Source organism: Haliotis rubra, unplaced genomic scaffold (assembly GCF_003918875.1).
Source record: "Haliotis rubra isolate DU_JTF1 unplaced genomic scaffold, ASM391887v1 Scf277, whole genome shotgun sequence".
Classification (NCBI taxonomy): Eukaryota; Metazoa; Mollusca; class Gastropoda; order Lepetellida; family Haliotidae; genus Haliotis; species Haliotis rubra.
This window is the reverse complement of record NW_025766858.1, coordinates 1,039,675-1,055,187: the sequence shown is the minus strand read 5'-3', so window position 1 is coordinate 1,055,187 and position 15,513 is coordinate 1,039,675. Positions and strand designations below refer to the sequence as shown.

Here is a 15,513-nt window from a genome sequence, read left to right as displayed (position 1 = left end):
GATTTTTGGCATTTTTTCCCGGTTTCCATTGAAACGATTCGGACTTAGTCCCAAAAGGAGGGGTGGGTTTCGTTTCCTGAGCACAACTAAAAAACCGTAAAATATTTTTCAACAAAACCTGGCAGATATATCAAACAGATCCTAAAGTTGTGCCTTTTGCTATTTGCAGCTTTTTGGCATATTTTCCCGGTTTCCATGGAAACGATTCAGTAAGTGACACACACACACACACACCCCATTTTTGTGGGTCATGCACAAAATCCTTGCCCCCCTCCCGTTTCCCAAACTTTTTAAGCATAATTTGTTAATATTATGTATACAAAATCGCTGACCCGCCCAAGTACTTGTGTACAAAATTGATGACCCCCCTACCTCCCCAGAACAAACTGGGTGCACCCCCCTCTCAAAATCATCACCCCAAGCCATAAATTATTAATGGTCCCCAGTGTCCTGCTGAAAGACCTATTGTTGAGGTTGACTCAGGAAGAGAGGTCTGACATGATTATGAAGAGCATTGCTGTACACACCAATAGCCAGATGAAGAAGGACCATGTGTGGAGCAGTAACTGGATGACAATTGAATTCCCCCACACCATGATGCTTCCTCCTCCACTGTATTAGTCACAATGACACAGCGTAATGGTGCTCAGTTACCTCGTTAGACTAAGGCTTAGTCTCTGAATATACCGGTATATAATTTTGATAGTAACAAACAAGCCCATTTATATTGAAAAGGAGCCCTAGGGAGACCAGAGATTCAGAACCTGAGGAAATCTAGACTTGCTTTATTTAGGGTTTTAGCATTGCAGAGAGGGCTTAGCAGTAGGGAAATTAATGTGGTTCAGGGACTGTGAGACAGACTATTACCTCGTCTACAGAGCCATAAGCATGTGAAAGGCTCAACATTGATTAATCTGTGAAGAACACTCGTTGCCAGTGTTGCCATGGCCAACTCAGGTAATGTTGGGCCCACATCTCCAACAATGGAAGGGCTTTGAGGTAATCTAGAGGTCAATGCTCCACTCGTTGCGCTGAAGGCCCGAGTTCGATTCCCAATGTGTGAAGCCCATTTCTGGTGTCCCCCGCCGTGATATTGCTGGAATATAGCTAAAGCGTCGTAAAACCAAACTCACTCAGTCACTGTTTGGAGCAAGCAGTATTTTAGCCATTGTTGTGTACTTTGAAATGCAAGAAGTAAACGAATTGCATAAGGCAAAAGGGTCACAAGATTATGAAGTGGATGTTAATTGTTTCATGTTTAAAACCGACATTTTGACTTTTATTCAAAACCACTCACAAAGCTGTCATGCCATGTTTCATCTTTTTGATTAAGGGCGGTGGGGATAGTGCAGTGGTTACAGCAATCGCCTGCCTCAATGGAGCCCAGGTTCCATTCCCAACATGGGTACAGTGTGTGAAGCCTATTTCTGGTGTCTCCTGCCATTTTATTGCTGAATTATTGCTAAAAGCGGCGTAAGACTAAACACACTCACCCAACAAAGCAACCATCAGTAATATCATTCCAGGATACACTGATGATGTGATGGTGGAATCCACCTAGATCACATTGACGTTGTGTTGAGTTGCGTCTAGGGCTGTGCAATATAACCGGTTTACCGGTATTTACCGGTTCAGACATGGAAACGATACGTATTGCGATACGCTGATCGAAAACCGGTATTTTGACATGCATTCGGAAAACTTCGTAACACTCTGAAATCTTCGGATATTTCCGTTTTTTAAATTGTTCCTTTCCTTGTTTCATTTGTGCCAAACATTATTTACATTTATATTTTGCCATGATTAAAAGTTTTCTTAAAGCCTAATCAAGCATTGTGATTTTGTTGTGGTTTTGCTTAACAAATCAAGCATTAACTCGAAAATAATTCTTGCAATATATTGCAATACATATCGCAATACATGCTTTCGCATCGCAATATATCGCAATACGAAAATTCACTGCAATACCCACCCCTAGTTGCGTCTAATCAAGTTCTAATGAAGGTTTGACTTGTCCAAGTTTGTGAAATGTGTCATATCCCAGGGCTACTTTTTTTTCTGTCTGGGAAACAAGAACTGACAACTCAAATCTAAAATTGGCTTGCAAAAAATGTATACGGTATCCCTGTTGGATATTACTGTTGAAAAATAATTTCGCTCACTCAATAGTGTATGAAATAAGCCAAAATCCCAGCCAGACATCAGGGCTGGTAACTTCAAAATGTTACCAGTCCAAAATGGATTTAACCAGGCCAGACACCAAGATAGGACTCAGATGTATATAACATCTAAATTTGTTACCAGACCATCGGGCTGGCTAGCTGTAAATCTAGACCGTCCGTCTGAAATCTAACCTGTCTTTGGCCGTTCGGACGGGCCTTATTTCATACACTGTCAATAGATGTAAGCATCATACCGGGACTCAACCCCAAGTCAAAAATATGTCATGTAATTATTATGAGAGGGATCCGGGTTAGAATTGGTCTTCAGTAACCCATGCATATCATAAGAGGCGACTAACGGGATCGGGTGGTCAGACTTCCTATCCCAGTTGCGTAGATCGATGCCCATGCTGTTGATCACTGGATTGTCTGGTCCCGATTCAATTATTTACAGACCGCTACAATATAGCTGTAATATTGCTGAGTGAGGTGTTAAACAACAAACGATCCAACTCTACCTTTGAACAACAACAACAACAATTCAGACTCACTGATATTGTAAAGGTATTAGCAGTTACAATAATTCTTGTAAGTACTAACATTTTAATGTACACATGACCCACATACAAAACATACAACACATATACTCCCAAATTTGTACATACATACACAGATGTTCATGATTTGTATCATTAGTGGTAAGGTGGGGTAGATTGAGTTGTCTCCCTTTCCACCAAGACTGGTCTCCTCACACTAGGGCTGGGATGGGTAAGAAAAAAAGGAATGGAGTACCCGCATGTACTTACCCAAATCAGAATCGAGTACCCGGAAATATAAGGAATACAGCGCTTCTGTCAACTTTCTGAATGTTCAATCACAATTTGACAGAGATTATTATAGAAAACTTGAAAGGCTGGCAATAAGACATTAAAACTGATCTCAAGCTATTTAATTTACGTCTGTTTAACCAATATAAAGTGGAACACCATTACTTACATTGCTCGCTGTTACTGTAACTTGACTATTCACTACTCACAGATAAATTACAGTCGTTAATAATAACCTCCATTAATCATACAATACCAATGATGTAAATGTGTGTTACGTCAATAATGAAAAAGACAAGTTATTATTTGCCCTTGTCATTGCAGAGTTCTCTCCCTTTCCGGGTACTCGATTCCCAGAAATAGGACTCAATTCCAGCTGTACCCGACCCAGATTCGAGTACCCAAGTACCCGTCCCAGCCTTACCTCACACAGCATCCATCTTCAGAATCAAACCCTGGTGTCTGGTCTGATGAGCCAACACTGTAACCACTCGGCTACCGTGCCTTCTACCACAGAAACAGAGAAAGACGGGGTCTTGCTCTATTTCTATGCTCCTACTCTTCACAAGGGAGCATCCTTTTTTTTGCTTATGGATGAGGATGGAGTGGTCTGAGACATGTTGATTTTGTTAATAGTAACTTAGCTCCTTGACATTACACAAAAACATGCTCATCTCAAACCTAATCTCGCCCCCCACATCCTGAAAATCAAATGGTTGCTCCCTAACTATTCCAATAAGAATATTCAATGTTGATATTTACAACAGTCTAAACATCAGATGAAAATCAATTGCTTAATACAGATCTACAAAATCACCATCCACATATTTGTTCATATAAATAACACTATCATACAAAAGTTTCCAGATTAAGTCTTTCTTGGTTACTGATATGAAATCTTTTAGTTACTGTCTCAGACGCAAACCAGTGATGGATCAAAACAAAATACACATCTCAAACACCTTGATGAAAGGATTACAGTTTACCCTGAAGATGGAAATTTGTTCATGTTAAGGGACCATTTATAAGTTATGGTTTGGGGGTGGAGGGTGGTGTTGATGATGGTTTTAAGGGGGGTCACCTATTTTGTTCTGGGGAGGTAGGGGGTCATCAGTTTTGTACTAAGGGGGATGTCATTGATTTTGTACTTTGTAGATATATTTTGGGTGGGTAATTCACATTGTACAAGCTTCTCCATAAAAATCAGCCTCACCCCCCAGTGTTTGCAACGACGCAGAAAACTTGTCTATTTGATGCACAAATTAACTCAAATACGCAGTGAATTTAGAAGCTTGCATCATTGTTGACACAATGCTACTGGGCCCTTAGTTCAGATAATCCACACTACTTAGTTTAATGTTTGCCAGGTAACTGCTTAGATTAAGTGATTAAATACCTGACCTGCCTCACCTTGTTTTTGTGTTGTTATTGAACAATCACAGTTGATGTCTTGATGAAAGTCCCAAACTGAAGTTGACTCCCAAAACATGTCCATTACTCCCTCTCATGATACCAGGGAGTCATGATGACTCCTAATTTTTTATGCCTAGGGCAAACACTGACCCCCCTAGCCATGACTTATAAACGGTCCCTTATCATATAAGGACACCATCCCATATGTATTCTGAACAGTCATATCAGCCTTCAGTCATTTCAAATGTTTCCTGACTAGCACTGTTACGCACCTAAATGATAACAAATAAAATAGAATGTTGCTGTTGCAACACAAAACATTGATCAATGAAACAAAATACTTATATTTCTCCATTTCATGATATGTACAAAATATATACAGCTGGAACTATCTCTTAATGTACCAGGTTTCTCTCCAATATATACATAACACAGCCAAGAATAATACAGTTGTTTATATTAGAAGTGTGATATTTACATATCTGTAAACTGAGTGATAGCCGTAATTGTTATTTGAAGAAAAGAGTCTCTGCTCCATTGTGCTGGTGATTATCTTATTCACAGAATAGTGTTATGACAATTATTTTTCATTGCTTGTTTTTTGGTTTGTTTAAAAATGGCAGCCCAACTGCAAAGTAACATTTTTTTTAAGGCGAAGTCCTCTCTTAGCTAAATTGCAATATCCTGAAAGATATTTTTTGTTTATTTATCTTCAAAAGTTTTCATGATAAAAGTAAAAAAAATAATTTATTTTAGATTTCACATTTGTTTATTATTTGTCATTTGTTTATTGTAGTCAGCAGTTTGATTCATAGGATCTGTAAGCCAAATAAATATTTTAAGGAATTAAGTGTGATGCGTGTTTACTGTAAAGTGTTGTCTCTCACACGGAAGAACAGATGGCCCAGCCAGTCAGTCCAAAGAAAGTGCCACAGCTTTAGGAATGCCAGGATAATTAATAAACAAGTTTGCGCCAACAAATACCATCAACAGCAAACCTCAGCACATTGTTTGCCATTTAACCCAACCAATACTGCCAAAGGAGAGAGGCATTTAGATTTGGGGGCATACATATACATATATAGTAAAAACATAAAGCCCACAAAAATTGTCTTTCTTTCAGAACTATTTGAAGAGTCAAAGAGGTTGTCTGGAACTAATTCTTCTTTTATGTGTCACCATGACACCCATGCTGGTTCCATGAAGACTTTCATCCAATACTTCATATTGGAAGAGTTTTCTGTGCTGTTTTTGATGCTGCAGAGTAAAATATTTTGGTGAAGAATTTTAGTCCAGTTTGTCCACCTGGAATGTAGCTGATGATGTACCTGTGAAGAGATGGAAAGCAAGTTGAACTTTTGGAGTGTTCCGGATTGATGAGTAAGTTAGTTTAGGAAATTGAGAAGCAATGGATGATCCTTTGAATGAGTGAATATGGTTTTATGCCGATTTTAGCAATATTCCAGCAATATCATGGTGGTAGGCACCAGAAATGAGCCTCACACATTGTACACATGTGGGGAATCGAACCAGGGTCTTCAGCGACAAGCGGACGCTCTAACCATTAGGCCCACCCAACCAAACCCAGGGTTGAGCTGAGGCTTAAAAACACATTTAATATGGTGAACTTTTGAAAGTGGAAAAGCATTCTGAGGGACGAGAACTCTTGAAAACCGTTTTCAATATTTTTGGTGTAGGCTTCAAACAACAACTGGATGTGCCACTTGTGCAAGTTTTAATCTACTTCAGGTTTGAAGTCAGTGACCATTATTGTAAATAATACACTGATAGATGCTATAGCAACTCCACTTTTCCAACATCATCATGCTTTAGACATTCCTGAAACCTGTCATGGTGGGTTTGGATCACCAAATCGTAACAGCCCTCCTGTATTAATATATAGATATCAGCCAGTCAGATCATGACATGTAGACAGATTAACTATGGGGATCAAGCATGACTATCATCCACTAATATCATTCCTTTTGTGCCACGTAAGAGGCGACTGACGGGATCGGGTGGTTAGGGTCTCTGACTTGTTTGACACATGCCATCATATCCCAGTTGCTTAGATTGATGCTCATGCTGTTGATCACTGGATTGTCTGGTCCAGACTTGACTAAGTACAGAGTGAGTGAGTGAGTGAGTTGGGTTTTACGCCGCTTTTAGCAATATTCCAGCAATATCACGGCGGGAGACACCTGAAATGGGCTTCACACAATGTGCCCATGTGGGGAATCAAACCCGGGCCGTCGGCGTGACGAGCGATCGCTTTAACCACTAGGCTACCCCACCGCCCGACTTAGTACAGATCACCGCCATATAGCTGGGACTATTGCTGAGTGAGGCGTAAATCAACCAACAACCAAACCAAACCTTATAAAACATGATATGTATGAATAACATATATCTATCTGAATTGGCACCTACCATATTAATGCTATGACTTGAGCAATGGCAAAAATGACTGTAAATATTGTACTCTTCACCTGCAAAGGAAAGAAAAGTAGGACTTACAGGCAAGTTTTACACATTTACAACATCTATGATTAGAACATGTTAAGTGTTCGATTCAAACAAGTAACCGCTTGACCAAATTCTAAACCAGAATAATAATTAGATCAACTCTAGGATTCAAACTATAAGAACTTTTTTTAAAAAATCAAAAAATCTGGGATTCAAATCCATGATCATTGGATTGTGGTACCACAAAGGGATGTAACTCTGCACAGTAATTAGCCTTTATTGTATGGTGCACTCTTCATCCCATTTTGCTAATTCCGAGCCTTCTTTCAGTCATACAAAAGTCTAATTTAACTGAACTACATTTTTCCATGATGATATCATTCCAACTAGACATTACATATGCTGTAACTATGCGTGTGTGTCCAGGATTTTTATGATACCCAGATAATTATGATGATTATTTGCATTTTCAGAATTTTCAAATTACTTGTGTGTCAACCTCATCGCCTTGTTGATATGCATGATAAACTCACCCACATAGCAAAGTACAGTGTAAGGAGCATGGTTCCGAAATATGCAGCAGTAAAAGGCAATCTTCCAAGTGAGAAGAGATGCTTAACATGATGTACAGGTCCCCACAGGAAGGAGAAGCTGGGGAGAAATACAAGTTACAACCATTACAGTCTTGCATGTACAATATTCTTTAAGGCAAGCATTTATGGATGTCATAATAGAGAAGTTGTATCACTTCTAAATGCTGTTCGAAGTATTCAATATCCTTGTCTAGCATGACTAGGGTGGGATATAAAACTGCAAACCATTGTCTTTAACTCAGCCACCTCGCTGTGACAGTTTACCTTCTTATACCTTTAACCTACCTTGATGATTGAATAATTACATGAAACTCTCCTTCTTGTAAAATACATCACCATGAAAATATGTTGGTGCAATTTAACCTTAAGTTCAAGTGGGCTGACTTGTAAAATGTTAAAGATATTTATCCTGTTTATGAATATTGCCATGTGGTAATTTGAATCAGGGTCAAGCTATTCACCTGGAACAGTGAATTCTAGCTATATCACGACAAAGTCCATCCAGAATCCCAACAAGCGGGGCTTGAATTCACCACAAGTCTGACATGTGAAGATCCGGGTTAGAATTGGTCTTCAGTAACCCATGCTTGTTGTAACAGGCGACTAACAGGATCAGGTGGTCAGGCTCGCTGACTTAGTTGACACATGTCATCGTATCCCAATTGCGTAGATCGATGCTCATGCTGTTGATCACTGGATTATTTACAGAGTCGCCAAATAGCTGGAATATTGCTGAGTGCAGTGTTAGACAACAGCCAACCAACCAATCACCACAAATCGGATAATCAAGGATAAGAGTCCAGGACCAGCGACATTTCCTTGACTGTCAGTATGACGAAGTAAATGGAAACTCATCTTGTGGAGGAGTGAAAATACTAAATATTGAATCCTGATGTGTAACTCTAGCTCTCACCTGGAAATAATGAACAGGCTCCCAAGGGAATATAGTAAAGCAAATTTCCTTGCTTTCATGAGCAGCAAAGGTATGTAGAGGGTAGCCTGAAACATACGATACAAGTGAATATCATTTTTAACCTGATAAAGAAAGTCAATCACAATACACCACACTGCACATTAAACATTTGACAACACTTTTATCAACTTTTCTATTCCAGGTTTGACTAACCAGACATACTGTTATCATTGTGATCGGGAAAAAAATAAAATGAAAATAGTCTTTCCATATTTTATTTCACTGACTGCTATATCCCCTGCTATATATTAGTCATGTTAATATTGTTATAACAAGGGGTTCAATATTACCAAAGCTAAAGACTTGACAAAGAATAGGTTTGGCCTGTCTTTGCACATGTGAATGTCATTCTCCTTCAAAATTTCTGTGACTATGTCATGATGAAAAGGAAGAGTGAAATATTCTGTAAAACAATTCTTAACATGGAAGAGAGAGAGCACAAGATCGTAAAGTTCTCACCAGTGACATACAGAATGTTCCCAATAGTAAACATGTCACAAATCCCAGAATTCTTTGCTTCTTTGACTGTAAGGGGGAAAAAATAAAGCTTATAAAACAAAAACAGGATATACATAAAATATTTAGAGCAATTTAAGTCATGTAAGACTTGATAATCATGTTAAGTAGTTAATAAATGAAGCATACAACACTGGTCGTTATTGTAGTTTGGTGCAATGAACCTAAATAAAGCAAATTTCCAAAATATTTCACAATATATCTTAGAAAACGAAATCAATAACATGCATGTAAATTGACGTTTAACGTCAGAAAACGTTGCATTAGTCGTCATTTAAGCAGTTGCCATGGTCATTGTTAAAATGATTACACTGTCCATCTAATTGGATCATCCACAAATAAGTGTCAATTTCGAGAGTTCTGCAGATCACCTTAAAATACTGACAAGACATGTGGCATATGTATGGCTGGCAATATAGTAAGTTGTATACACTTACCAAACTTGGCAACAGAGGATCGCTCTGCGCCTGGGCGAACCAGTTCCCAGATGTGTCAGTCGGGCTTGGGTCTTCAACATTTTGTTTCTTGAACAACCCAAATCCAGAAAATCCTGATGATAAACTAGATGATGTACTTTCACTTTTTGGTAGTGAAGTAGACGACGATGATCGTGACAAGTAATCTTGCAGACTTTTATTTAGGTCAGCCATGTTGTCACTTTGGTTTCTTCAAAAAGATGGCTCCGAACTGTGCAATGTGTATAACTGTTTCTGAAAACACGTTTTTGTTTTGCAAATACGATGTGAATACAACGAATAAATGTAATCTAAACACATACACATTGAGTCAAGGAAGTTAATCCATCTGTTCACAGTTAACACAGATTAATGTAAATTTTCTTCCATTTGAAATTTGGTTCTTAATTTATATAAATGCAAGGTCAAGGCAAGTTTTAGTACTTGTCGAAAGTAACATTCGTTTGGTGATAGTCTCACAGCTTTCTTAAAACAACATTCACGAGCATCAAAGGACACTCAAATTATATACATGCTATAAAATACGCAATATATGCTTCTTCATAAGCTTTTCATCAATAAATCAAAACAAATTATCCTGAAAATCTGAGAAGGAGAAATGCCTACAACGAAACTTTTTTCCTCTTACGCTTAATATTGCGTTCAAAAGATGATATATTCTTTCCAACATATCTCATTTGTGTAAAGGAATCACCAGAAGTCGTCCTCCGATGCACACTTAATGTGCACATTCTGATGACCATACCATTAACAGATAAGATGGCACAACATTTAACTGACAACAAATGTGTATTTTGAAACATATGTACAGTTTAGGAGATTTATACTGAGAAAAGATATTTTGTGTCTGTCCCTACAACACAATTGCTGAGTTCAGTGCACATGCGAAAAGTGAAAATGTTCTATATTTCTAGTTCCATTATTGCCAATGTAATATGTGGTGCACACAAAATTAAAATCATTATTTATAATTGGAGCTTTTTTGTTTTTCAATTAAAATAACTGTTTGTTAGAATAGTGAATAATACATCTAAAAGTGTTTGTTCTAACAAAAACAAAAACAAAATCCAAATGATCTTTTTGGTATATTGCCATTTTATAACTTGTTTGTCAGTCATTAGTTGTAGAAGTCATACCAAATTTTAAAAATGAACATATTGAAATGTCAACTTTGAATTTTAAGTCAAACATTTATAATCCAATAAAGAAATTACTGAAAAACCTAACAACCAATACACACAGCACCTTTCAACATTAAAACATCCATACTCATTAGCCAATTAATACAAGTACGTTTTATTGCATTTTGGAATGCTGATGAGATATGTTGAAGGTTTTGTTTTTCAAATTCAGCAATGTTTTAAAACAATTCACATAGATTTGAACGAAAGGACTAAAACACTCAACAGAGAGCGCGTCCAAAATTAAACGATTGCTACAAGTTGTAAGGGGAAATCGATATAAATGTCATCTGCAAGGAAAACATCAATGGACGGTATATGACATCAGACATGAATTAACGTAACATAGCAGCTGAGTTTGACCATGTCCAGCCCATCAGATCGGATGAGGTTGAAGGATAGGATCATTTCAAACATTGCGAAAGCAATCAAGGCTGTAAGTATTGTGCATCATAGTTGTGTCACAGGTGATAATGTCTGTTGACGGTTGCTGATTCATAATGATTTCTCGTGCATATCACATGACCAGCCGAAGGACTAAGGAAATATTGGTGTCAACTGGCTTAATGTTTTTCATAAGGAAAATGTAGTTATTATAGACGTCGTGTTTGTATTGAATTTTGCATCGTGCAATTTCCATCAAACATCAAACAATAAGTGTTGATGTATTGCCCCTTTAAAATTCGCTACATTTTGACAAGTTGAACAGTTGTGTCAAAACATTGTTTCTTTAAATTTTACGTTATGGTATGGATTTAGGAAATATTTAAATTTTGAGGCATTGGTAAATAAGACCATGTTGTTAGATGTCCCACTGACAATATATATTATTTATATATAGGATTGTGGTCAAAACGGACTGATAAAGGTCAAACTAGCCACACAAAGATAAAACAGCCATAACAACAAAAAAGGCACAGGTATACATGCATTCAAAATGTCCATGACAGTAATAAATGAACCTCCTATATGCGCAGGATGTGTGCATTGTACATGTAGGAGGTCGGTATTACAATAATTTAGATCACTTGTTGTTTCAGTCAGTGTCATCAAATTATTCTGTATGGATTGGTACACCATTCATTTCTATTGTCGTTTTGAATAAACTTTGGTTCTTATAAAAATACCTTTCATTGTATCAATCTCAAACTGATCCGTTCGTGAGAAGTAAAATTCTGTGTCATCTTAATACATATCTGCATTCCATTACATTCTGAAATAAAGCTTAAATGAACTGATTTGGACATGTATGCCTTTGTCTCTCAAGATCAGTATATATACAGCTAAAAATACAGATGACCTTGTCAGATCTTTAAAAAAGGAAACAATGAATAGGTCATCCTTTCTCATTATCATAATGATCATGGTAAGTTGACACAGTTTCAAAGGTGTTAAAAAAAACTAAAAATTGAAAATTCATGTAACATCTAATGTCAATTTGTAAGTCTTTGTAAAGGTAACCTGTAGGTCACAGATGACCAGTGATAACATGAACAATGAAGAAGGCGGGAATTTAATGCTGAGTTTGATGTTATTGCATAACATGATGAAAAATGTCAATTTGAAAAAATGTTGAATTTAATAGGGGAAATGATTAAAGATAACAGTTTAGACAAAATTAACAATTTGTATCCTGAATTGCCAGCTTAGGGCTTTCAGGTTACAATCCAAGATAAATCCCTATTGCACGTGTACGCCTGATGATCGTGTCAAGTACATCAGTATCTATTTTTATCATGCTATAAATAGCAAAGCTTCTATCTCATGGACTTTCCCAAAGGATAATGATAATTGATATGTTACTTCAGCTAATGTTGCTACATAATCTGTGAATAGAAGCTTATATACAACACTAAATAATAATATTATCACACAAACACTTGATTAATATGTAAACAACATTCTGAAAATGTATGTACATTCCTTAGCAATGATTGGACCAAAAAAAAGGAATAAGTTTTAAAATTTGAATTACCATAAATTAAAGGATTTTTAAAAAAGGTCACTTCACATTGGGGTTTTTCGCTCTTAATGAATCCCTGGGTATATATAATATTCACAAAATACAGTTAAAAACGGTAATATTTCATTATACAGCTTGTATTAGGAATCTAAAACGCAACTCCCTCAAAAGCATTTTCCGATTATGCAAGATAATGAGGTCGCGTGACGTCATACCCGAGAGTCGCTACATCAACACACGGAAAATACAGTGGTACAGAGCCTCTTCGCTTACTGAGGTCTGCTTCTAGTTCAGCAAATAAATCAATCCACGAAGTCAATGGCATACTAGATACAGATAATATCACATACATGCAACATTCTTAATTTGAAAGTATATCTAGCGGCAAGACCAAGAGGAATATTAACAACGATTCCACCAGTTGACAACATACAGCCGTGGGACGATCCCGACTATGACTATGTTTTGAATAGACCTTCTGCAGACTGGTATGCAAGCCACTTGCCTATCACATGTTCATGGAAAACTGATTAGATACTGAATTAATTTTTCCGCGGTCACGGTAACATTTGCAGTCATGATAACGGCAATGATCAATGTGTTGAGCCTGTCTTCCGGTATACATCAGTATGGGAAGGTAAACACTGAAATAGTTACGTTCGAGGTTCATGATTTTATGAAGATTATTAAGTAACTTTCAGCTTTATTTCATAAAATGCGTCTTCTGCTAAATTTGTCCGTAAAGGTTTAATTATGGTGATGAAATATGTACCGTTACGGAAGTCGATAAGTTCGATCTCACTACTGTATACAGTACAGAAGTACCCTAAATTCGTTAGTATATGTTTTTCGAGAAGTCGATGTATCGCGTCTCTGATATGGTGCATCAAACATCAGTTTTATTACATTTTCGATTTCCATTCACGTAAAGCATCGGTTATTTGTCGTGATACTTAGTCATATAAATCTGCAAAATATACATAAAATGATAAAGACCTGTAACCTCCTTAACAGCTGATAATAGATATAATAAATATATACAGATGAAAAAAATAGAACTGACAAATCTTTATCTATCTCTTTAACTGTCAGCTAGTGAAAAAGAAAATTCTTCATTGTGTTCTAGTAGTAATTTGTAAAAGTGTGATCAGTCCCAAAGAAAGACGATCGATCAAATCAAGAAACCAGCACACAAAAATTAAAGCAAATAATTTATTTGCATACAAACTGTTTATGACAAATTAATGAATACAGTGTGTACACCAACATCATGAAGGCAAAGACTTGCGTGTTAATTATAATTAACGGGATGGACTTGTAAAAACCTAAGAAAACAAGATTGATCTCCAATAACACCATGTGACACAGTGGTGACTGCAATTTGGAAACATTTACCATCTGAACAAGTCCCAGGATTGAAACAGGCGAATACAATAGACCTTAAGACATTAGGGCATAACTGGTTTCAGTTTCACACCCTAGACATATGATTTCATTTTATATCTAATGTAATGTCAGTGAATTCACCAGTTCCTGTTTACTAATAACTCAAAGACCGCTCGATATTTTTCTTGGTAGATATATCAAACATAACCTAAAGTGGTGCCTTTTGCTATTTGCAGATAATTGTCATTTTTATTTTTCTCGGGTTTCCATGGAAACGCTTTTGGACTTAGTCTTAAAGAAGGGTGGGCTTCGCTTCCGGAGCATAACTCAAGAACCGCTTCAATATTTTTCAACAAAACTTGGTAGATATATCAAACAGATCCTAAAGTTGTGCCTTTTGCATTTTTGCAGATTTTGGCATTTTTATTTTTCCCGGTTTCCATGGAAACGATTTTGGACTTAGTCCCAAAAGTGAGGGGTGGGCTTCGCTTCCGAGCATAACTCAAGAACCGCTCAATATTTTTCAACAAAACTTGGTAGATATATCAAACAGATCCTAAAGTGGTGCCTTTTGCTATTTGCAGATTTTTGGCATTTTATTTTTCCCGGTTTCCATGGAAACGATTTGGACTTAGTCCCAAAAGTGAGGGTGGGCTTCGCTTCCGAGCATAACTCAAGAACCGCTTCAATATTTTTCAACAAAACTTGGTAGATATATCAAACAGATCCTAAAGTGGTGCCTTTTGCTATTTGCAGATTTTGGCATTTTTATTTTTCCCGGTTTCCATGGAAACGATTCGGACTTAGTCCCAAAAGTGAGGGGTGGGCTTCGCTTCCAGAGCATAACTCAAGAACCGCTCAATATTTTTCAACAAAACTTGGTAGATATATGAAACAGAACCTTAAGTGGTGCCTTTTGCTATTTGCCGATTTTGGCATTTTATTTTTCCCCGTTTCCATGGAAACATTTTGGACTTAGTCTCAAAAAGTAAGGATTGCTTTGTTTCCGAGCATAACTCAAGAACCGCTCCAATATTTTTCAACAAAACTTGGTAGATATATCAAACAGATCCTAAAGTTGTGCCTTTTGCTATTTGCAGATTTTGGGCATTTTTATTTTTCCTGGTTTCCATGGAAACGATTCGGACTTAGTCCCAAAAGTGAGGGGTGGGCTTCGTTTCCGGAGCATAACTCAAGAACCGCTCAATATTTTTCAACAAAACTTGGTAGATGTATGAAACAGAACCTTAAGTGGTGCCTTTTGCTATTTGCCGATTTTGGCATTTTTATTTTTCCTGGTTTCCATGGAAACATTTTGAACTTAGTCTCAAAAGTAAGGATTGCTTTCGCTTCCGGAGCATAACTCAAGAACCATTCAATATTTTTCAACAAAACTTGGTAGATATATCAAACAGATCCTAAAGTGGTGCCTTTGCTATTTGCAGATTTTTGGCATTTTTATTTTTCCCCGGTTTCCATGGAAACGATTCGACTTAGTCCCAAAAGTGAGGGGTGGGCTTCGCTTCCCGGAGCATAACTCAAGAACCGCTCAATATT

At 37.1% G+C, this 15,513-nt stretch overlaps 2 protein-coding genes across 2 annotated transcripts in view; one reads left to right on the top strand and one right to left on the bottom strand.

Annotated features, from left to right (window-relative positions):
• Positions 1-3,613: 3,613 nt before the first annotated feature.
• Positions 3,614-9,660, bottom strand: LOC124280963 (protein transport protein SFT2-like). The gene is made up of 6 exons (XM_046716972.1): positions 9,388-9,660; positions 8,894-8,959; positions 8,375-8,460; positions 7,402-7,519; positions 6,833-6,891; positions 3,614-5,730 (listed from the first exon to the last, which is right to left on the bottom strand). Exons 1-6 carry the CDS (start codon positions 9,598-9,600, stop codon positions 5,625-5,627), a joined length of 648 nt encoding a protein of 215 aa, XP_046572928.1. The 5' UTR covers positions 9,601-9,660; the 3' UTR covers positions 3,614-5,624.
• A 251-nt stretch (positions 9,661-9,911) lies between these two features.
• The window catches only part of LOC124280959 (pleckstrin homology domain-containing family M member 2-like), a 57,977-nt gene continuing 52,375 nt past the window's right edge, over positions 9,912-15,513 (top strand). Inside the window, exon 1 of the mRNA XM_046716969.1 lies at positions 9,912-11,043. Coding sequence (XP_046572925.1) covers positions 10,972-11,043 — 72 coding nt within the window. The 5' untranslated portion in view covers positions 9,912-10,971. The remainder of the gene's footprint in view (positions 11,044-15,513) is intronic.

Excerpts from the sequence above, each read along its gene's own strand:
- LOC124280963 (XM_046716972.1), bottom strand. The coding sequence starts at position 9,600 with ATGGCTGACCTAAATAAAAGTCTGCAAGATTACTTGTCACGATCATCG. Across the intron at positions 8,461-8,893 it reads GAACATTCTGTATGTCACTG|GCTACCCTCTACATACCTTT; the intron begins GTGAGAACTTTA and ends CGTATGTTTCAG. Across the intron at positions 6,892-7,401 it reads CACTGTACTTTGCTATGTGG|GTGAAGAGTACAATATTTAC; the intron begins GTGAGTTTATCA and ends TTTCCTTTGCAG.